At 43.6% G+C, this 22,349-nt stretch overlaps 1 protein-coding gene across 2 annotated transcripts in view; it reads left to right on the top strand.

The window, feature by feature from the left end:
• Positions 1-3,445: 3,445 nt before the first annotated feature.
• PAT2 (protein affected trafficking 2) overlaps positions 3,446-22,349 on the top strand; it is a 40,030-nt gene continuing 21,126 nt past the window's right edge. Inside the window, exon 1 of one of the 2 annotated variants that reach the window (XM_086506593.1) lies at positions 3,446-3,773. In XM_086506593.1, coding sequence (XP_086362719.1) covers positions 3,558-3,773 — 216 coding nt within the window. In that variant the 5' untranslated portion in view covers positions 3,446-3,557. The remainder of the gene's footprint in view (positions 3,774-22,349) is intronic. The other variant, XM_086506594.1, reaches the window with a different exon arrangement.

Genomic DNA, 22,349 nt, shown 5'->3' with positions numbered 1-22,349 from the left:
AATACTGAGTTCTATTTTTATCCATGTACATATTTCCTTGTTTGTTTGCTCTGATTTTCTCTTCAAACTCTATGCCATGGTCATCAATGCGAATAACATACTCTTCATTAGGATCCAGGTAAACCTGAGCTCCATGGCGATTAGTCTTATAAAAAGAGAGTATGTGCTTATATTGCACTGTCGTTCCGGTTTTTGAATGAGTTGAATAGGAAGACATTTCAAATGTTGATTCTGTAAAGGTGTCCGAGACTTCTTCAAAGATGGTGTCCAAGTGATCTCCTTGGTTCACGCTCTCTTCGATGGAACTAGTGGTCTTGCCAAATATGCCTTGATTTGCTAGTGTACAACTAGATCTAAGGTTCATATAGACTCGTGAAGCCCTGGATAGAGTACTTATCGTCGGATTGACTTGTTATCAGCTTCTTTCACTTGACTTGATTGCAACTTCTGTAAAGCTTTGAATTCTTTGTCTGCATCTTGATTCCTGTATCAATTTTGATTAAGTTAGCTATTCTTTCACAAAGACTGTACAATTCTTGCTAACTAATGTGACTAGTCTATGTGTATCACTTCAAATTGAGCTAAGTGAGTCAACAATTGAGACTTTCAGATTCTATTTTTGCAAAAAGCCAAAGGACTAATCTGCAACCTGGAAACTGAGTGAACATATACTAATTTGGATCCGATTGAACCCAAAATTACCTGGTGGTTTTGTATTATGTTGGTTTAACACTGTACCAGCTCAAAAGTCAAAAAGTTTATCTTTGTGTATTAGTAGCAAATAATCGTGATTATTTACTTAGTTTTTTACACTTTTTGGCTTGATTTGCCAAGTGTGCAACTTATTAAGGTCTCTGGACAAGTTTCACTAAGTTTGAACAAAATTTGTTCAAGTTATCAACTGTTTCGTGTCCATAGACTCGGTTTTCGAGAATCTGGCTTAAGTCCCATTTTTGTGATCCAAATTTCACAAAAATTGATTTGTGTGGTCTACTTGATATGCTTGACCTTGCGGTATACTCAAATGTGCAAGAATGTCCAATTTTGTATCAAATGTAAATAATAACGATTATTTACTCTGCTATTTTTTGTAAATTTTTGACACAATCTTGACACAGATCTGTTAAGCAGCTTAACTTAAGCTCCCTAGCCAAGTTTCATCAAGTTTGGATAATTTCTGTTCAAATGGTCAACAGTTTTGACTGACTTTGCAAATTTGGCCACAATTTTCACTCCAATGATCCAAATCTTACCAAATTTGATTTGTGGGCTTAATATAACATGGTAAAACTAGTGGTATGCTGGGTTGGTAAAAAAAGTTAAGAAATGTGACAAAAGTAAATAATTGCGATTATTTACTTTTGGGAAATTTTTGCATCTTTTTTGTCAAATGAGCATGTACACTTGTTTATCACATCAATATAAGCCTATAAGTCAAGTTTCACTTGGTTTGAGCAAAAGTTTTCCAATTTTACACTCAAGTTCTCGAAAATCAGTACATAATTCAATTTTTACTAAGTTTTTGGTCAGTTTAGTGATCCAAATTCTTTGGACCTTTACAAAAGATGTTTATATATATATGTATAGAGTTTCTGGTATCACTTTTGAGCTAAAAGTAAATAATTGCGATTATTTACTTTAGGCCTAAGATGAGCACTTTTTTGAACTTTTTTAGTGGAAAGTCTTTTATGAGCTATTTTAAGCCTCTAAGTCAAGTTTCACTTAATTTGGCCTAAAATGTCAAGAAAAAGTAAATAATCAGAGTTTTTGCAAACTCTTGAAATTTTTACCTCAATGCGTCCTTAAGCTTGCCCACTGGTTCAAACAACTTTTAAAGCATACTCTCCAGTCGGATTCAGTGGTTGACAGCCTTCTGGTGCTATTTCTAGCCGTAGACTTGAAATTCTGCAACTTTACATAAACAACTCACAATTGATTCTTTTGGAGCGAGCAATGTTCTGAGATTCCACCTCGGATTCTATTTACCCTACTCCTAAGTTCTATTGCAATGGGGCTGTGGAAAGTTTCCACAAACACTCGTTTTTTTTGTTTTTTATGATTTTCTGAGTTTTGATCTTAAGACTTGTTTTGTCCATCAATCATTCTCAAAATCCTATTCTAATTCTACAATCCTACAATCCTTAAAGGTACTTATCAAGTATGCTTACTTCCAAGCTACCTCTACAAAGCAAAAGATGACAATGTTAAGCTATGCGGCTTTAAAAAGAAAGTTTTGACTCTAAGTGATCCTAGAGGAAGTTAAAAGATAACTTCACAAGACGCTCATGTTTTTTCTTAGTTTAGGCCTCTTCGATCCCCGGCAGCGACGCCAAATGTGGGATGGGTGTCTAACCTCACTCCTGTTTTATTGCAGACATAGCGAGAACCACGAATATAATTGTCAATCCATAGAATGAAGCTGATTCGACTAGTGCATATAGGCTACAAGAGGTTGTCAATCTCTTGAAAAACAACAAATAACTCGCATCTAACTCAAGCTACACTCAAATGACTGAATCACCAAAAGCTAATCGCTCATCGACAAACAAATCACATCCATTACAGCATCAAACGATATCCAAACGTTACGAAACTTCTAGGACATGTTTATAAAACCCAAGCACACATGCTTATGGTCTCAAATCTCACTTTAGGTCAAGTGTAAAAATTATGATTTTATTAACAGCAGTGAGTTTCTGACCTAGTTGTTTTCGATCCAAAATGTATCTAAATGCTTAGCAATGATGCTCCAATATCCCGTCTATACTTAGTTTTTGATTGTAAAGCTTAAATTTCTACTTATGATGAGATTAGGCGACGCTAAAAGCTATGGATTACCATGAAATGCTTACGTCAATGTGTAGAGCTCTTACCTGCGGCTGCAACGCAACATACGCGACTACAATGTGACAACCGGGGAGGGAGTAGGAAGCGACGGAAGGAGAGAAGTGAGCGCCGTTAGCTCACGCTGTGTTTCTATTATCCAAAACTTTTTAAAAAACTTACAAAACATTGGCTTTTATATCTTAGCCAAGGTTTTTGTGGTCAAAACTAATAATCTGGGAGCTATAACTAAAGACAGCTTGTAGCCCCGACTCATCAATTACAATGTTTATCTAGAACATAAGAGTTACAATATTCCCGATTCCATCAAAATTACAATGAAAGCTCCGAAAAATGATATACGAGTTAGCTTGCTGCTAACACATGGTGGCCTGTGGCTAAGGGAGCCGAGTTGGCCTGTGGTGGCAAGTGGACTTTGGAGGACATGGGGAGCAATATCTACTTGGGCTGGAGTTTCGACCGTTGCATTCTTTGACACTTTTGGGAGAAGGGTGGCTTGATGTAGCTTTGTGTGCCATGTGTCAAACCTTTGAGATTCCCCCATAAACTTGTTGTATAGATATAGATAGCCTATAGATTATATATAGATTTTTCCTTGTCTACCATTTCCTTGCCCGTGGCCGAGGTAAGTAGGTCGATCCAGCCAAGGTAATTTTCTGTGACGAGTAATTCCCGATCGTCTCTCTCTCTCTCTCTCTCTCTCTCTGTGCAAGATGTTTCCGCAGCTGGCTTCTACGGCGGCCAGCTTCACGAGGGCTTCATCGCTCGTGCTCAAGGCTGGGACTGACGCACATTTCTATGACGATCCTCACGATGCCGACATTGTTCGGCTTCTTGACAGCAAGTTCGATGCCGAGAAGGTGGAAGCCCTGAAACGTCTTCTCGCCCTCATTTCCCAAGGATCTGATGTCTCTACCTTCTTCCCGCAGGTACAGTCTTCCCGCCTGGTTCTCTCGTTATGCTCGAGTTTGATCAGCAGATATCGAGCTTTTATGCTGTTGCATTCACATTGTTTCAGATAATGATGCAAGATCCTTAGCCGTAGACTGTTAATTTTAACTATCATGTGGGACGGTTAATTGAAAAATGGGTGAATTAATTCCAATCATGCACTTTTTGAACCGACTGTAGTTATCCCCAAATGTTGATTTGAAAACATTGTACAACTAGTAATGCACGGAGAGAGAGAGAGAGAGAGAGAGAGAGAGAGAGAGAGAGACACGACTGTTTTGGTGTTCAAACAGTTCGACGACTGTTTTGGTGTTCAAACAATTCTAGATTTAGATAGTCCACTTCATTAACGAAATCTTTGAAAAAAGAGCGAAGATTAGATGAGAGGTACTTTCAAACAAGTGTGTGTATGTTAATATTGTAGAGTACTTTCCAAAGAACATCCCTCTTTCTTTGTACTTGTATTTTTCTTGTAGACAAAAAACCAATTATTAGAAGTTTCTTTTTTGTACATATTTCTAATGCAATGCATTTAGTTATAATCACATTTGTGCACATTCTACACTACAAGTGATCATAATTTGGACACTTTGCACACACGATCGTTAAATGTGCGGCTGGAGGTGGTGCTATTCTCCCCTATTGTTATAATCACGAAAAGACGCGCCCTCCTTTCCTTTAGCGTGGGAGACTCTTAGTTTGAGGAGCCGGACTTGGGCTTTCAATGTTGGAAGTGAGTTCATTGAAGATTGGTAAATTACATGACGAGAGTACTTTCGTGGGTTTCCAAAACTGTCAATTTTATAATGTCTCTGTTGCTAAGAATGTCCACTTTATGTGTGGGAAAAACAATTGAATCAGATTCAATAAGATTTAGATAGATACTATAAAACATAAGCAATGTAACCGGTTTTAGAGCTATTGTTCCGATGCAAAAGGAAAAGCTTTTCTCATCCATATCAATGTCTTGCATCTTGCGTAAGGCCACATGCCTTCAAGATGCAAGCATAGGTGATTGCACATGGAGAAAGGCCTTCCCTTTGCATCCTGTGAAAACAACACGGAGCTTCCTTGCGACAGCCATGTCCGACATTTCTTGCAATCAACGCGTTCCAAGAGAGAACATTTTAGATAGGGCACCATATTTGGCATACCTATCAACCAACGCATTTCCAAGCATAATATGTGTCTCCAATAGCCCTTGACTAGGAATCACATCGTGAATTCTCTAATCTATGTATTCGGTGCTTCCTTGCCATAGCCACATTGGGCATATCGTGCAATGAACGAGTTCATCAAGAACCTTTTCAGCCATATTTGTTATGAGCACGTCTCGAGGTAGAAGAGAGTGAGAGGAGGTGCTCACAATATACAAGAGCTCGAAACTTGAACACGACTTTAATCTTGATTTCAAGACTTAATACTTGATAAAGAGAACTTGATTACAAAACTTGCATTGCAATGCTAGAGTACAAGGCAAGACTTGATTACAAGAGCAAGACTCGAACACAAGACGAGCACTGGAAGAGGGCTTACCTCGCAGGAGCCTCACAACTAGTGTTGAGAAGACTGAGGGGCTTGTAGCCCTTGCAAGACCTCTATTTATACTAAAGCTTAAGGAGGTTAAGAATCTTTTAGGTTCTTCCTCAAGCTTAAGGAGGTTATTGTTAGGTGCAACGGAAGTGTTTAAACTTTAAGGATTTAGCTCGAATCTAGTACTCCACACAAACACAAGGGACACTTTCCTTCACTTGAAAGAATTGAATTGAATTGAATGTGTGTGTGTGTGTGTGTGTGTGTGTGAGAGAGAGAGAGAGAGAGAGAGAGAGAGAGAGAGAGAGAGAGAGAGAGAGATGGTATGTCGGGTCCCAAACCCTCAAGGTCCCCCTTGCTCTGTTGCCAGAGCAAGTACTTTCGTTATTCTTGCACAATGCTGATACAATGACTAAATGTTGAGATGCTGATGCTAATGGGTATTGATGCTAGGGTACTGTGGGTATTGATGGGTTCTTTGTCGACGATGATGATGACGACGACGGGGTACTACTGGGTTTGTGTCGATGACGAGGTACTGATGGGTCTATGTCGATGACGAGGTACTGATGGAGTTTATGCCGATGACGACGACGACGAGGTACTGATGGAGTCTATGTCGGCGACGATGATGTCGACGACGAGGTTCTCGATGGAGACTATGTCGATGATGACGAGGTTCTGTGGATTCTAATGCCGAGCCAAGGCACAAGGGATACTTGGTGCTGGGTATTGTGACGACGATGACGGCGAGGTTCTTGATGGGTCTATGTCGACGACGACGAGGTTCTGTGGATCCTAATGCCGAGCCAAGGCATAAGGGATACTTGGTGCTGGGTACTGTGACGACGATGACGACAACGTCAACGCTACGGTTGAAAGCTGGAATCTGCTAGCGGTGTCGATGGTAAGGGGTCTGCAAGGAATGACGAGGCTAGGCTGAAAATGCAAAACGCTAGGGTGCTTGATGGCTGAAAACTGATTGCTGGCTTTAAGCTGAAAATGGTGACGCGACGACGATGACGACACTATGGCTGAATCTGAAAATGCTGATCTGCTGCTGATAATGGCTGAATTGTCAAAATGTTGGCTTGTTGATGATGGCGGGCTGATTGTCGCGAGGATCTGCCGCGATGGAATGGGTTGAATGTTGATGCAAAAACGCTGGTCTTGAAGACTGAAAACGCTAGGGTACTTGAGAGGCTTGTACTGTGGCTCGGTGGCCTTTGCTCCTCTCCCTGATTCTGGTAGCTCTAGTTCTTCATTTATAGGAATTATATGCTGGGTCAGGCAAGCTTCCCAACAAATCCACAATTTCTAAAAAGAATTTTAAGAGTCACTTATAAATAAGTGACCTATAAGAGGTGGTTCACGTGGTAAAATGCTTGTATGCTGAAATTATTGTACTGTGCAAGAGAGGGTATGGAACTATGACCGGCCTGGGCATGCACGTTCTGCTAGTGGCTCACAAAGGTCCCAACCTCAGTCCTAAGCTAAGACTCATGCTAGACTGTAGCAGAAGCATGTCCACGTAGAGCAAGTGAAGTGTGCACGTGACAATTATGAACCTTCTAGCTCAAGCTTAAGGAGGTTAAGAACCTTCTCGGTTCTTCTTCAAGCTTCTAGAACTTTCTAGGATCTTCTAGATTCTTCTTCAAGCTTCTAGAACTTTCTAGATTCCTCTAACTACTTCTAGAATCCTCTAGCTACTTCTAGAATCTTCTTAATACCTCTAGAATCTTCTAGAATCTACTAGATACTCTTAGAACCTTTTAGAACATTCTAGAATCTTTCGGATTCTTCTAGATTCCTCTAGAACCTTCTAGTGATAATGCAAGTGATGACATAAGCAATGATGTAGGCGATGGCATAAGCGATGATGCAAGCCATCTTCTAGAACCTTTTAAAACTTTCCTCAATCTTCTAGAATCTTCCACACCATTCTTCTAGAATCTTCTAGTGCTTTCTCGTAGAAACCTCAAGAAGATAGACTCTCAAGTATCCGTGACAATATTCATTCGAAGTGAGACATCCCAAACAGGAAGCTCATCAAATTTTTTTCGCGATTTTGTAAGGGTACAACATTTGGCATACGAATTGTAAGGTGCAGCGGAATGAATGTTTGAACTTTGCTCAAGATGAGTGCTCCGAACTATGCTCAAGGTTCCTTTTTTCTAGGAGAGTCTTCGGTTCTTAATGAGAGAGTGCAATGATCACAAACAAAGTGAATGGACACTGTGCGTGCAAGTGTATGAGACTGAGAGATAGAGAGAGAAGAGAATACGACACCAGAGACCTCCTCCGAAGGCCCCACTCTTGTTGGCGAGAGTCGTCTACTATTGATTGTACAAACTCGTACAAAGTGGATGCTTGTGACTGATGCAAGTCTAGGCTAGATCGATGACGACAACGGGAATGGCGAGACCGATCTAAGGGCTGAAAACTGATGCTTTTGTATTGCTGTCCAAAAACGCTATTGGCTGAAATCTGTCACTGATTTGCTGCTGTCCCAAAAACGGTAATGGCTGAAAATCTCTGGAACCAAAAACGCTGATGTGGGTTGCTCTTTGCGGGCTGAAATCTGCCGGTTCTGAGGCTTGTCAAGGCTGAAATCTGCTGGTTCCTTATTTGCTGAAAAACGCCATGCAAATGGGGGCGACTTGGGGTTCCGGAAATGCCAGGGCTGAGAGGCTATGGCGATGGTGCTGTGGTGGAAAACGCTAGGGAAGGGGAGTCTTTGCTTGGAGGAGAAAACACCACCAAGGGGTTCTTGTTGAGAAGTTGCGTGTTGAGCTTGTGCTCCTGCTGCCTCTTCTGCCAATTAGTGCTAGTCTAGGTTTGCTTATATATAAACTTAGCAAAATTGCCCTACCTACTTTCCAACAAAAGTCACTTTAAAATAATAAGTGAAAAATGTCAAAAGTAGGGAAAATAGGTCAAATACATTGGAAAATTCCCCTGAAGGATTCTGATGGGAATGCTTATGATCATGCTGTGTGCAACCAGAGGATATGCATCTACACTAAGTGCCTGGGCATGCACAGTCTGCGAACAGACTCACAAAAGTGCCAGATCACTTCTAAATCTAGACTGATTGGACTGAACTGAACCCTTGTCGTGCTGTAGCTTGTCCACGGATACATAGGGTTGGATGTGTCACGTGACATCCCCTCCTTTTCAAAGTGAGGTACTGATACCGAACTGTATGGCGTCGAGGGAGATCGCCAATAGCATCCGGAATCCTGGAAGGGACTCTTCGCCGGCCCACTCTGATGTGTGGGTCGTGCGGTATTTGAACTTCATAAAGGTCTGCAACGCTTGCTTCTTTGGGCCGCGCCGAAAGCGACACAAAGTCTTCTGTGGCTCCTTCAATGCTTCAACTTTGTCGAGAGTCATGCTTCTTCTTCGTCAAGAATCTCCATGGCTGAAAATTCATGAAACCACTTCCAACACAAAAACATGAACATACCTATTCCATGTAAAGTGACTGGAAAAAATCTTGTCTTCCTAAAAGACTGTGCATGCAATGTAGATGAATAAAGAGACGGAGTGCCAAACCGTTCACCACACACACGCAAACAATGAGATCGAATCTTGCTCTTCAGATCTAAAGCAATCAACTTTGGCTATTCACAACGGAAATGCCCATGTTTGGTGCTTATACTTTCATGTGCTCGTGCTACGAATGTGTCATGCCAAGGAAGAGACATGGAATGTGACTTCCTTACATACATACTTTTCAGCTTTTCATGAACAATCCGCATACATTCGTGCTCATTCATGAGTGAAACGTGCTCATCGTACAATATGTCATGCCTAGGAAAAGGGATCACATAAAGACGCTGACGAAAATACAGGAAACGATCATGAATGAAACACTCGAACAATGCGTCCGTACTAATCATGCGAACACATAATACTTCCTGTGAGGGTTCTTTGGACCTAGGCTCGAGAGCCAAGATCGGTTGTTCCCGATTGGTCGAATCTTCCTGTGGGGGTTCTTTGGACCTCGACTCGAGAGCCAAGATCGATTCTTTGTGATTGATCGAATCTGCAATGAGGTTAGCTTCACTAGAGAAAGTATCAACTAACTCATCATCCTTGTGAACAATCACGTCATCTTCATGCAAATCATCATGCTTGTGAGAAATCACATCTTGATCACCATGCAAATCATCATGCTTATTATTGTCATTCAAATTATCATGCAAATCATGTGTGTCTTGCTTTGGAGAAGTAGAGACTGAGAGAGTCTTTTTTCCCTGATTCTGTGCAAAGTACGCCTGCACTTGAGAAAAAAGTTGTCACAACTCTTTCATGTGTTGATCGCCCTTCTCTTGTCTTGCTTTGTTCTCGCGATCATATTCTGCTTGTCTTTTGTTGTTCTCGCGATCAAATATTGCTTGTCTTTCTTTGGCTTCCAAGCGTGCTTGCTTGTGCTCACGCTCTATGGTTGCCATTCCTTCTTTGTATTCACGATCTATGGCTGCCCTTCGTTCTTCGTAGGCCTTTCTTTCTGCTTCTCTTTCTGCTTTTCTTTCTTCTCGTTCTAACTGTCTTTCCATAAACAATTGCTCCAACTCCTTCATAGGAGTTAGTGCAATCCTTGGCGTAGATGGGGAAGGGGGAGGGTCGGAAAAACCTCTTGGTGGGGAAAATTCTTCTTCGCCTCTCTCATGCTCATCACCTCCAAGCGAAGTATCCATTCCACTTCGAGTGACGACCATCCACTGAAGTCTTGGGCTCTTGTGAATTCTTGTGGTCTTGGGTTCTTAAGTTCACGAGGAACTTGGGTTCTTGCGGGTCTTGGTTTCTTGGGGTTCTTGAGGTTCTTCTTTCGCTTGCAATGTGTGTTCGAGAAGGATCTTCTCTTCACCCGAGTTTTGCTCTTTTCTACGGGTGCACCCCTTGGCGGCCTTGCGCTCACACCAAGGTTGCTTTTTCCCATCTCACGTCGACTGGCCGGCCGCTAAGTGCACGGTCCGCTCTCAATGAGTGAAAATAGGCACAGGGGAGGCTGGACAAGCCCTTCTTTCTTGGGTTTCCTGTCACTCTTCAAAAACACGATTAGGAATCAACACGCCCAAGAGGACTTGGGTTACGTGCGACGCAACAAGCAAAAAAAAAAAAAGTGGTTCTTGTGGTTCTTTCCTTGAGTGATACAGAACACTGCCAAAGCTCTGATACTAATGTTAGGTGCAACGGAATGAATGTTTGAACTTTGCTCAAGATGAGTGCTCCGAACTATGCTCAAGGTTCCTTTTGTTCTTATGGAAAGGAGAGCCTTCTGTTCTTAATGAGAGATTGCAATGATCACAAACAAAGTGAATGGACACTGTGCGTGCAAGTGTATGAGACTGAGAGATAGAGAGAGAAGAGAATATGACACTAGAGACATTGTAAAAACCCTCCTCCGAAGGCCCCACTCTCGTTGGCGAGAGTGGTCTACTATTGATTGCACAAACTCGTACAAAGTGGATGCATGTGACTGATGCAAGTCTAGGCTAGATCGATGACGACGATGGGAATGGCGAGACCGATCTAAGGGCTGAAAGCTGATGCTTTTGTACTGCTGTCCAAAAACGCTACTGGCTGAAATCTGTCGTTGATTTGCTGCTGTCCCAAAAACGCTAATGGCTGAAAATCTCTGGAACCAAAAACGCTGATGTGGGCTGCTCTTTGCGGGCTGAAATCTGCCGGTTCTGAGGCTTGTCAAGGCTGAAATCTGCTGGTTCCTTATCTTCTGAAAAACGCCATGCAAATGGGGGCGACTTGGGGTTCTGGAAACGCCAGGGCTTAGAGGCTATGGCGATGGTGCTGTGGTGGAAAACGCTAGGACCGTTGAAAACGCTAGGGAAGGGGAGTCTTTGCTTGGAGGAGAAAACGCCACCAAGGGGGTTCTTGTTGAGAAGTTGCCTGTTGAGCTTGTGCTCCTGCCTCTTTTGCCAATTAGTGCTGGTCTAGATTTGCATATATACAAACTTAGCAAAATTGCCCTACCTACTTTCCAACAAAAGTCACTTTAAAATAATAAGTGAAAAATGTCAAAAGTAGGGAAAATAGGTCAAATACATTGGAAAATTCCCCTGAAGGATTCTGATGGGAATGCTTATGATCATGCTGTGTGCAACCAGAGGATATGCATCTACACTAAGTGCCTGGGCATGCACGGTCTGCGAACAGACTCACAAAAGTGCCTGATCACTTCTAAATCTAGACTGACTGGACTGAATTGAACCCTTGTCGTGCTGTAGCTTGTCCACGGACACATAGGGTTGGATGTGTCACGTGACACGAATCGGCCAAAGCATCACCAAGCAGCACATGTTTCTCCAACAGCCCTTGAGTAGTAATCACATCGGGAATTCTCTCACCCACGTGAAAGTCTTGCGTAAGGCCACATTCCTTGAAGTCACATCTTGATTTCATATGGAGAGAGGCCTTTCCTGGCATCTAGCTAAAACAGACCAGAGCTTCCTTGCCACAACTGTCACAAGACGGGCACCACGTGCCAACAGAAAAGAACAGACTGAACAGACTTTTAGCACTTCAATAACAAGAGAACTGAGAGAGAGAGAGACGACACGCGACAGAGTGGCGGAATTCCACCCCAGAGAGTGTTGGCCCCAAACCTTGGCGCCCCTTTCGGTATTTCTTTATATTGCATCAACACAGTACAAGCCACTACTCGAGACTCTGCACCTTCGTACTGAAGCATGCCAGAGAATGAGCCCTAACCTCATATTTAAAGGCCCTTGGCCTAAAAAGCAGTTTACAGTAAAAAGCCTTCAAACTTAAAAGCTTCTGGTCCAAAAACAAAGCCAAAAAGCTGTCAGCATAAATCACGGAAATCCGTACAGCCTGCCATGTCATCAGCCAGTGGAAAACGCAGAAATCCGTACAGCCTACCACGTCATCATGCCAGCACAATATTCAAAAATTGCTACGCTGCCCTTAGGGTTAGGGTTAGGGTTTCTGCAGTTTTTAGGGTTAGGGTTTCCAGAACTAGGGTTTGCAGGTTTTAGGGTTAGGGTTTTCAAAATTAGGGTTTCAACAATTAGGGTTTCTGGCAGAAATTAGGGTTTCCATTCTTTAGGCTTTGACACGTCAGCAGTTTGTTACATCTTCCCTTCTTGAAAGAGAGTAACCGTCCGCAATTACAACATATCTGCAAAACAACTCAAGTTCCACGGGTGTCATGATGCACTAAAATTACATACCCAGGCAATCTCATCCAATTAGGAATATTCAATAATTGACACATCACAATGCAACACACATGCTCACATATGCATGTTACAAGACACAACAAACAGCGCCGTTGAGCACTCCCTCGAGACAAACGGTCTGCGGTATGAAGCTACTCAACGACTACCTCGTCACTCCCCCCGCAAATAACCTAAAAAGGTCCGGGCCATGAGCTCAGAGGACCGTACAACCAAACGCTCCCCAAACCACAGTCTGCGTCGCTCGGAGGTTCAAGCATACAACCAAACGCTCCCCAAGCATCGGCGTGCGTCGTTCGGAGATTTTCTAGCATACAACGAAACGCTCCCCAGGCATCGGCCTGCGTCGTTCCGAGGTTCAAACAATATCAAGACTGTATTTCTCATTCCTCCACTCGGGAGTAAAAATCACCATTCAATGAAACCAGTATTGAAACCAGAGTCAAACATTTCAAATCGGCACCAAGACAGGTTTAAAACAGATAGCATCCATTTCAAACAAAGTTCAAACAATACTTTCTCAAACAATGTTCAAAAGTATCTAAGTAGAAATTTGAAAACAACTAGAGAGGTCATTCGGGGTTTTGTTCGGACAATCGAACTTTGAGGACAACGGGCTTGCCCTTCTGCATCACGGTGATGGTTCGGTTCCGGACTTGGAGAGTTGCATCATTCTTGTCGTGCCAGGGCATGCCCAAGAGAACGTCGCAATTGCCCAACTTCATAATGTGGAAATCGGCTTTTCCATGATAATCTTGTATAGTCACTGGAAGTGCACCAATGAGCGGTACCACTTTCTAAGTTTGCCCCGTGGCTAGCTCAGCTTCAATTTCTCCACCCTCTGCATCATAATCAAAGTGCATCTGCTTCAAGAATTCTGGATGGATGAAGTTCTCCATAGCTCCGGGGTCAAAGAAAATAAGGGCTTTCAAGCCGTTGACTTTTCCATAAACTCTCGAGGTGTATACCATAAATATCGGGTACTAGTCCAATAGCAGGTCTAGGCTTCTTGGTCGGAGGTGGCCGCGGGGATTTGTCTGTTGTGGGAGCAGAAGGTTGCACTGAGGACGTCAAGGGTCGCTCAGGACATGTATTGAACGTATGCCCTGTTTGGAAACATTTGAAGCATCGGCCTTCTTGTAACAAGGCGTCTTGTTGAAGTTGTGTCAAACGAGGCCGTTGAGGTTGGTTTTCACGGGATTCTCGAGAATTTGTTCGTTGTTGCCGGTAGTTCTGGTTAGTGGCAACAACTTCTTCTATGGTAAACTCAAACTTTCCTTTCATGAGCTTGTAGCCGACCGCGGCATGGTCCATAAGCTCTTGCATGGTAGAGACTTGCTTGGAGAGACAATATTCCTGCAATGGTGATGGTAGTCCAATGGTGTAGCGCTCGCACTGGTCCTCCAAGGGAATGAACTTATAGGAGGACACCGGAAGGTACACGTCGAGAAACCTTTGGTTATAGTCGTCCATGGTTTCGGTGGCAAGCATTTTCAAGTTGCCCTACTCTGCCAAAATCCGGACTTTAAACATTGAAGTCATATAACTACGCACAAAAACTGTCTTGAAAGCTTGCCAGGTCCTTGGAGCATGCGGTTGTGTCGCGATTGAACTACACCATTGCATAGCATTATCTTTAAGAAATCCCGCTGCTCGAGAAATCTTGGATTTTTCTGTATAGTTCCCCAAAGCATAGATGTTGTCGAATTGCTGTAGGAACTGTAATGCTTTCTTGCGATCTTTCATCCCGGAAAAAGTGAAAAATTTGACTGTCGTGCCACCATCTTTGAAATCTTTGGGTTGGTTAGGTGCATGTCCCGGGTATGGATAATAAGGGTATCTATATGGGCTCCAAACATTGTAGCCTGGTGGCGGTGGTGGTGGAGGTGGGGGCAATGGCGGTGGCAAAGGCGGTTGCACTGGATCAGGGTCAGATGGTTGCACCATATTCTTGAAGACTCCCCCGATCGGAACAGACGGCTGAGAAGGTTGCCGATTGGAAGCTCTCGTACTTTCTGGTGCCGGAGGAGGAGGTACCACCTGGGGCATCAAAGGGGGTAACATGTAGTTCAAAAATTGTTGAAAACTTTGCAGCATCGAAAGATTCTGCTGAGGATGCCGCGAAAGAATGTCGTGAAGCTTGTTGAACAGAAACTGCAAATATTCTGCCGAATCCATGAATTCCAAGTATTGGGTTCTTAATTGGCTTATACCCTGTAAGACATTGCGGTGAAGACGGGAGCGCGCCCGATGCGCGACGAAGTAAGGGTGGGAGTGACTAATAGGTCCGGGTTGGTTGGAGGGTGAGGATACCTCCCAATAAAATTCCATCCGGGTTGGAGGGCGAGGATACCTCCCAATAAAATTCCAATAGCTCTGTTTGCTCTTTTGCAGGACCAGTATGCTTTTAGAAAAGCACACGCCTGATGCTCTGATACCACTGTCACAAGACGAGCACCACGTGCCAATAGAAAAGAACAGACTGAACAGACTTTTAGCACTTCAATAACAACAGAACTGAGAGAGAGAGAGAGAGAGACGACACGCGACACGGAGTGGCGGAATTCCACCCCAGAGAGTATTGGCCCCAAACCTTGGCGCCCCTTTCGGTATTTCTTTATATTGCATCAACACAGTACAGGCCGGTACTCGAGACTCTGCCCCTTCGAGAGAATGAGCCCTAACCTCATATTTAAAGGCCCTTGGCCTAAAAAGCAGTTTACAGTAAAAAGCCTTCAAACTTAAAAGCTTCTGGTCCAAAAACAAAGCCAAAAAGCTGCCAACATAAATCACGGAAATCCGTACAGCTTGCCACGCCATCAGCCAGCGCAAAACACAAAAATCCATACAGCCTGCCACGTCATCATGCCAGCACAATTTTCGGAAATCTGCTACGTTGCCCTGAGGGTTAGGGTTAGGGTTTCCAGAATTAGGGTTTCAGTAGTTAGGGTTTCTGGCAGAAATTAGGGTTTCCATTCTTTAGGCTTTGACATGTCAGCAGTTTGTTACAACAACCATATTGGGCATATGTTGTAACCAACGTGCTCCAAGAGACGACATCCCGGAGGGGATGCCCATCAAAAACTCTTTGTGCTTTTGCGAAGGCACCACATATGACATACATAACGATCAACGAGGAACAAAATCTTTCTCCAATGTCCCTTGACTAGCAGTCACATCATGAATTCTTTCACCTTGTGTAAGCATAGGTGATTCCAGCCCAGAGCTTTCTTGCCAAAGCCATTTTGGGCATATCTGTAATTAACCTACTCCAACATGTTTCTTGAACAGCCCTTGGCTAGCAATCACATCTGGATAGAAGGCTTTCCCTTCCCCTCGAGTGAAAACAGCCTGAAGCTTTTTTGACACAGCCATGTTTTGTTATACATATCGATCAAAGCACAGCCAAGCACAACATGTTTCTCCAATAGCCCCTATGTAGCAATCTCATAGTGAATTCGTGAACGTTTCGCGTAAGGCCACATGCTTGAGAGGCGCAAGCATAAGTGATTGCATCTTGAGAGAGGCCTTCCCTTTGCATTTGGTTAAAACAGACAAGAGGTTCCTTGTCACAACCAGGCTGGGCATACCCTACAATCAATGCTCTCAAGAGACAAAGCTTCCTTGCCATAGCCATGTTGGGCATATCAGCAATGAATGCTCTCCAAGAGACGGCATCTTGGAGAGGATCCTTGTCAATGTACTGCAAGAGACAACATCTTGGAGAGGCCGCTTGTCACAAACGGGAGCGCATAGCAATATAAAATATACTCGGATAAACATAACTTATCACTTAATATGAAGCCAAAGTATATAGAGAGAAATAGATAGAGAGAGTGAGAAGATCGACACAGTCCTGGGGACGGGAAGATTGGTTGGTCCCCCCCCCCCATAATAGTATCTTTAATACTAAGGAGAAGTCTATACAAGCACTTGAACCGAACGTATTATCACTCTTCAAAAACACAATTAGGAATCGACACGCCCAAGTGAACTTGGGTTCGTGCGACCTCAACAAGCAAAAAAATTTCTTGTGATTCTTGTGGTTCTTTCCTTGAGTGCGCCGAACTGTGCTCAAGGTTCCTTTGTTCCTATGGAAGGGAGAGCCTTCCATTCCTTTAGTGAGAGAGTGCAATGGACACAAACAAAGTGAAAGGACACTGTGCGTGAAAGTGTATGAGAGTGAGAGATAGAGAAGAAAATACGACACCAGAGACGTTGTAAAACCCTCCTCCAAGGGCCCCACTCTCGATGGCGAGAGTGGTTACTATTGATTGCACAATCTGGTACAAGACGCCGATGCAAATCTAAATGGGGCTATGTCGATGTCGACGGTGTGGACGATGAGGACGAGACTATGGCTGAAAACTGAATGCTTGGGATGCTTCTTGTCGCTGAATTTGCTGATGCAAAACGCTGATTTTCTGAGGCTGGAAACGCTGGTTTTCTGAGGCTGAAAACACTGGTTTTCTGAAGCTGAAAACGTTGGTCTACTGAAGCTGAAAACGCTGGTTTTCTGCCGATGAGACTGATGTTGAAAACGCTATGGTGCTGGAGTCTATGGCGATGAAGCTTTGCTAAAAAACGCCAGGGTGCTGAGGTTCTTGCTTGGAGGAAAAACGCCACCAAGGGGGAAAGGTACTGCTTGAGAGAGAGAGGGGGAACCTGCTGCCTATGCCCTGTGTTCTCCTTGCTCTTCTGCCAAATAGTGCTAGCCTAGGTTTGCTTATATATTATCTTACCCAAATTTCCCTACTTAGTTCCCAACAAAAGTCACTTAAAATAATAAGTGAAAAATGTCAAAAATAGGGAAAATAGGTTAAATGCACAGTAAAATTCCCCTGAAGGATTTTGATGGAAATGCTTATGATCATGCTGTGTGCAACCGGAGGATATGCATCTCCTCTAAGTGCCTGGGCATGCACGGTCTGCGAACAGACTCATAAAAGTGCCAGAACACTCCTAAATCTGGACTGATTGAACCCTTGTCGTGCTGTAGCTTGTCCACGGACACACAGGGTTGGATGTGTCACGTGACAGACCTACCCGCTGATGAAGTTTTGATTGAGAAGACCAGACAGACCTCGACCAATGATAATAGAAAGAAGAACTCCTAGAAAAAGAAAGATGCACGACCCCATTTGACTATCTCAAAGAGGGGAAGTGTTTTGGTTGCGGGGAACAAGGGCACATCTCCGCGAAGTGCCCCAAAAAGGCACAACGAGAACAAACTGAAGACAAACCTGAGAGTTCTAGAGCAGTGGAAGAACGTGGTAGAAAAGGCAAGATGAAAGCAAGATTGGTACCGGATTCCATGGGATCCGACCCAAGCCAGATGAATGAAAGTACGGAACTTTGCCGTGCATGGGGCAAAGTAAAAGATCAGGAAGCCCTCATCTTCTTTGATGGAGGAGCCAAAGCCAACTTCATTTCACTTGAATTGGCGGCTCGACTCGAGATTACGCCTGATAACATGGGGCCACCGGCAGAGGCAGTTCTAGCAGCGCCCGAACAGGATGTAGCCATTACGTCTGTCATTAGCAAACTTTGTTTGCATTGTCAGGAGTATTTAGGGCACGAGGACTTTTACATCATGCCTTTGGAAGGGTGTGACGTCCTCCTAGGAATCCCTTGGTACCATAAGAACAACGCCGTGGTTGACTATCGGGCCAAGAAAGCGACCTTGAATAATGAGAAGGGCATGAAAATTGTACTCGATGTAAAATTGAAGGGCGAGTCCGTCCCTATTGTATCGGCTTCGGCCATTTCAAAATTAATGAAATCCAGTCTTTTTGTTTACTCGATCTATTTGAAAGAATTGAATGATCAACAACGAACGAACATGTCTGAATTGGACAAAGAATGACAAGAATTTATGCACACACATGCTGACTGTTTATCGGAAGGTCTGCCAGGGGAGTTATCTCCATCTCATCCTGAGGACCACACTATTGATCTGATTCCTGGAACCACACCACCGAACTGGCCACCTTACCGTGTTTGCCGAGCCCAGAATGAAGAAATCATGAACCAAGTGAAAGACCTTGAAAAGGGTCTCATTTAGCCCAGTACTTTACCTTATTGTTTTCCGGTTTTATTGGTACTAAAGAAAGACGGATCTTGGAGATTGTGCATTGACTATAGAGCTCTCAATAATTTCACCATCAAGAACAGATTCTTGATTCCAAGGATCGATGATATTCTTGACAGAATCCTCTTGTTTCAGCAGGATTGATTTGAAAAGTGGGTATCATTAGATCAGAATCGCTTCGGGAGATGTCTACAATATAGCCTTTCGGACAAGCTTTGGTTTATACGAATTTTTGGTGATGCCTTTTGGACTTACCAATGATCCAACAACTTTCAACCGAATGATGGATAGGATTTTCCGAGAGCATCGATCTTTTGTGGGCACTTTCTTTGATTCGGCCAAAATTAAGACAATTCGCGATTGGCCTGACTTGAAGAATGTTCACGAAGCTAGAAGCTTTTTGGGCTTGTATTCTTACTATCGGCAGTTTATTCGGAAGTTTGCAGAGATAACTTCGCCTTTACACTTATTGGCTCAAAAAGGAGTCCCTTTCTCATGGGGACCAACACAGGTGATTGCTTTTTAGACATTTAAGGAAAAATTGACTACTGAACCAGTGTTGGCTTTGCAAGACTTGCAAAAGCCATTCGAAGTTTATTGTGACGCTTGTGGTCGTAGTTTGGGAGTGGTCTTGATGCAAGAAGGCCATGTGATTGCTTATGAAACTAGAATGTTTTCAAGGCCAAAATTGGTAGCATAGATTTACGAGAAAGAGCTGTTGGCAGTGATCCATGCTTTTACACTATGACGACATTATCTATTCGGAGACGATTTTACGGTCTTTATCGATCATCAGAGTCTATGCTACTTGTCACAGAAGTAGCAAAAGCAGATGTGGTAGGCTAACATCTTGTCACAGTTTCACTTCCAGATTGTCCATGTTCAGGGACAGAAAAACTTAATGGGAGATGCATTGTCTTGGAAGCTCCTCGTTTTGGCTATTTCCATGATACATCACAGAAGCTTTGAGGATATGGTTGACTAGTACGCCACCGATCTGGACTTTACCGATGTTTTTACTCGGATATAGAATGGGGAGATAGTGCGTGGATATTCCATATGGGATGGCTACTTGATGAAGAAAACAATGTTGTGTGTTACGCAACCTTTGAGGGAAAAGGTTTTGACAGAGTGCCACTGTCCACCATTTATGGGTCATTGCGGCATCGACACCACCTTGAAGGGGGTGGAGCGTTATTTCTTTTGGCCGAGACTCGAGAAGGATGTGGACGACTTTGTTTGCAGTTGTTTAGTATGCTAGAAGGTCAAGTTTGACATGCATAAGGCACAAGGATTACTACAGCCTTTACCCATGCCCACCCGCCCCTGAGAAAGTATTGCAATGGATTTCATCTTTGATCTCCTGAAGACACAAAGTGGCACGATGGCATTTGGTCTGTCATTGATAGATTTAGCAAGCAAGCTCACTTCATTCCAATGAAGAAAACAGTGAAGCCGAACCATTTAGCAAGACTGTCCATTGCACAGACAATCGTCTCCGATAGAGATCTTCGATTCACAAGTTTTTTTTGGAGGGCTATTTGGGAGAACATTGGCACGCGGTTGCAGTTCTTGTCATCATTCCCCCGCAGACAGATGGACAATCTGAGATCGCAAACTCAGTTGTTTTGGATTTATTGAAGTCTTACATCTCTGATCAAAAGACTCAATGGGAAAGATTTTTGCCTTTGGTGGAATTTGCCTACCATAACACGGTTCACTCGTCGACAGGAAAGGCGCCATTTGAGATAATTGAAGGTGCTCAAAAGGTTCCATCCTTTCTCATCACTAAAGACAAGATTTTTGAAGCCGACCAGTACACGAGGGACTCGGACACTGCTTTTGCCAAGGTCCGCGAGGCTTTAGAGAAGTCTCAAGTACAACATAAGAAGGTAGCAGATCGACATCGACGAGACTTGAAACTAAAGGAAGACGATTGGGTGCTCTTACGTTTTGAAAAGGCACGCCTAAGGAAACGAAAGGGAAAGGAGGGGCTTTTTCCAAAGCTTAGCGTAAGGTATTATGGCCCTTTCTAGATTAAAGAAAAGATAAATGATGTCTCCTCTCAACTCAAGCTGCTCGATACTTGGAAGATTCACAATGCATTCCATGTGAGTCTCTTGAAACCTTTTAAAGGTCCTCAGGTGCCAATTGATGGGGAGCCAAATGAGCAGTCTGAAGTGGAAGAGAGCCAGGAGATACTCGTTCCTGAACAAATTTTGGCACACAAGGAAAGAAAAGTGAAAGGTAAAGTGATTCAACGGTTCTTAGTTAAATTCAAGAACTATCCGGCATTAGATGAGAAGTGGATGGAGGAGGACCTAGCAAATACTCCTCAGATTTTGGAACTTTACCTTGAAGCATTCGGTTTAGCTGCGTCAACTCCGAGAGATCCCGTGGATCAGCAGGGTTGAATCTAGTGCAGAGGGATTACACAAGTGGGGAGTCACTCTGCTCCTTTGTCACACGTTATTTGGATTGAATAGAGTCACTGATATCCGTTTGGGTTTTAGAGATACTGCTGTTTGACAGTTTTGTGCTGTATGACTTTATGAAATGGAATTCCCGAAATTGAATACGAATGATTTGTACTCTCTCATGTGACTTGTTTGAGTGCAAGAACTGAAAGACAAAATGATTGCAGCATTTTCATCTCATAAATCTCTATAGACATGATCGCAATAAGGATTAATTAATCCGACATCAGTGAGGTCCAGGATGGATCTAGGTGCGGTTACTAAATACGTTGCGGGAACAGGGGACGGGAACGGGGAGGAGGGGGGCCCGGAACGGGAATGGGGCCGGAACAGTCAACTAAAGTAAGGCTTGAATTACCTCCATTCAGCTTAGTCCCAAATCAACTCCTAAACAACCCCAAATCTGTCTCCAAACCTGCCCTCAAATTGCCCCAAATATGTCACCCCAAACAGCCCCAAATCTGCCCCCAAATGCCTACTTTTGCCCGTTCTGCCCCGCGTTCCGCCTTGTTCCCCGCGTTCCGCCCCATTCCGCCTCGCGTTCTGCCCTGTTGCCCCTGTTTCAGAACACCGTTCCGGTCACACCCTGTTCCGGAACGGTGTCCTATTCTTGACTCCGTTTCGGAAATGGGACTCGTCCGGACGCCGTTTCGGAACGTTTGGGCTGTGTTCCGCCCATTCCCTGTTACATTGCATGGTTTGAGATTTGGAATGAGTCTTTCTGTGATTGATTTGTCATGCGATGTCACGTGTAGTGATGTGATTGTTGTCTTTGTACAAGTACTAGATGTGTCATGTCTAGTGCATAGGTACTTAGAGTCAGTGTCTACTGAAATGGTTTCTGGCCTTTGTCTGTTTTGCAGGCGTAATCAAGGGCGATTACAATTATTTCAAGAGGGGGGTATGTCACAAAGTTGTGACGTGGCATGTCCTATTGCCCGATAAGAGGATGATGTGGCAGAACAGTACAGCATTGTCGTACTGTATGGATGTCGACGTGGCAGGCAGGCTGTACGGACCCTGAAAAATGCGATGACTGACTGTTGACGTGGTTGTACGGAAATTCTGCTTTTTGCGCTGCTGTTGACGTGGTAGAATTGTACGGAATTCTGCTAGTTGCACTAACTGCTTTTTGTTGCCAGATATTGCCACGTTGCTTTTGGAAGCATCACTTTAAAGTTTACTGCTTTTGGGGGCTCTGCTTTTAGCATCCCTTTGTATCAATAA

Source organism: Adiantum capillus-veneris, chromosome 30 (assembly GCF_014529385.1).
Source record: "Adiantum capillus-veneris isolate H3 chromosome 30, ASM1452938v2, whole genome shotgun sequence".
NCBI classification, from domain to species: Eukaryota; Viridiplantae; Streptophyta; class Polypodiopsida; order Polypodiales; family Pteridaceae; genus Adiantum; species Adiantum capillus-veneris.
This window is presented reverse-complemented; position numbering and strand designations above follow the sequence as displayed.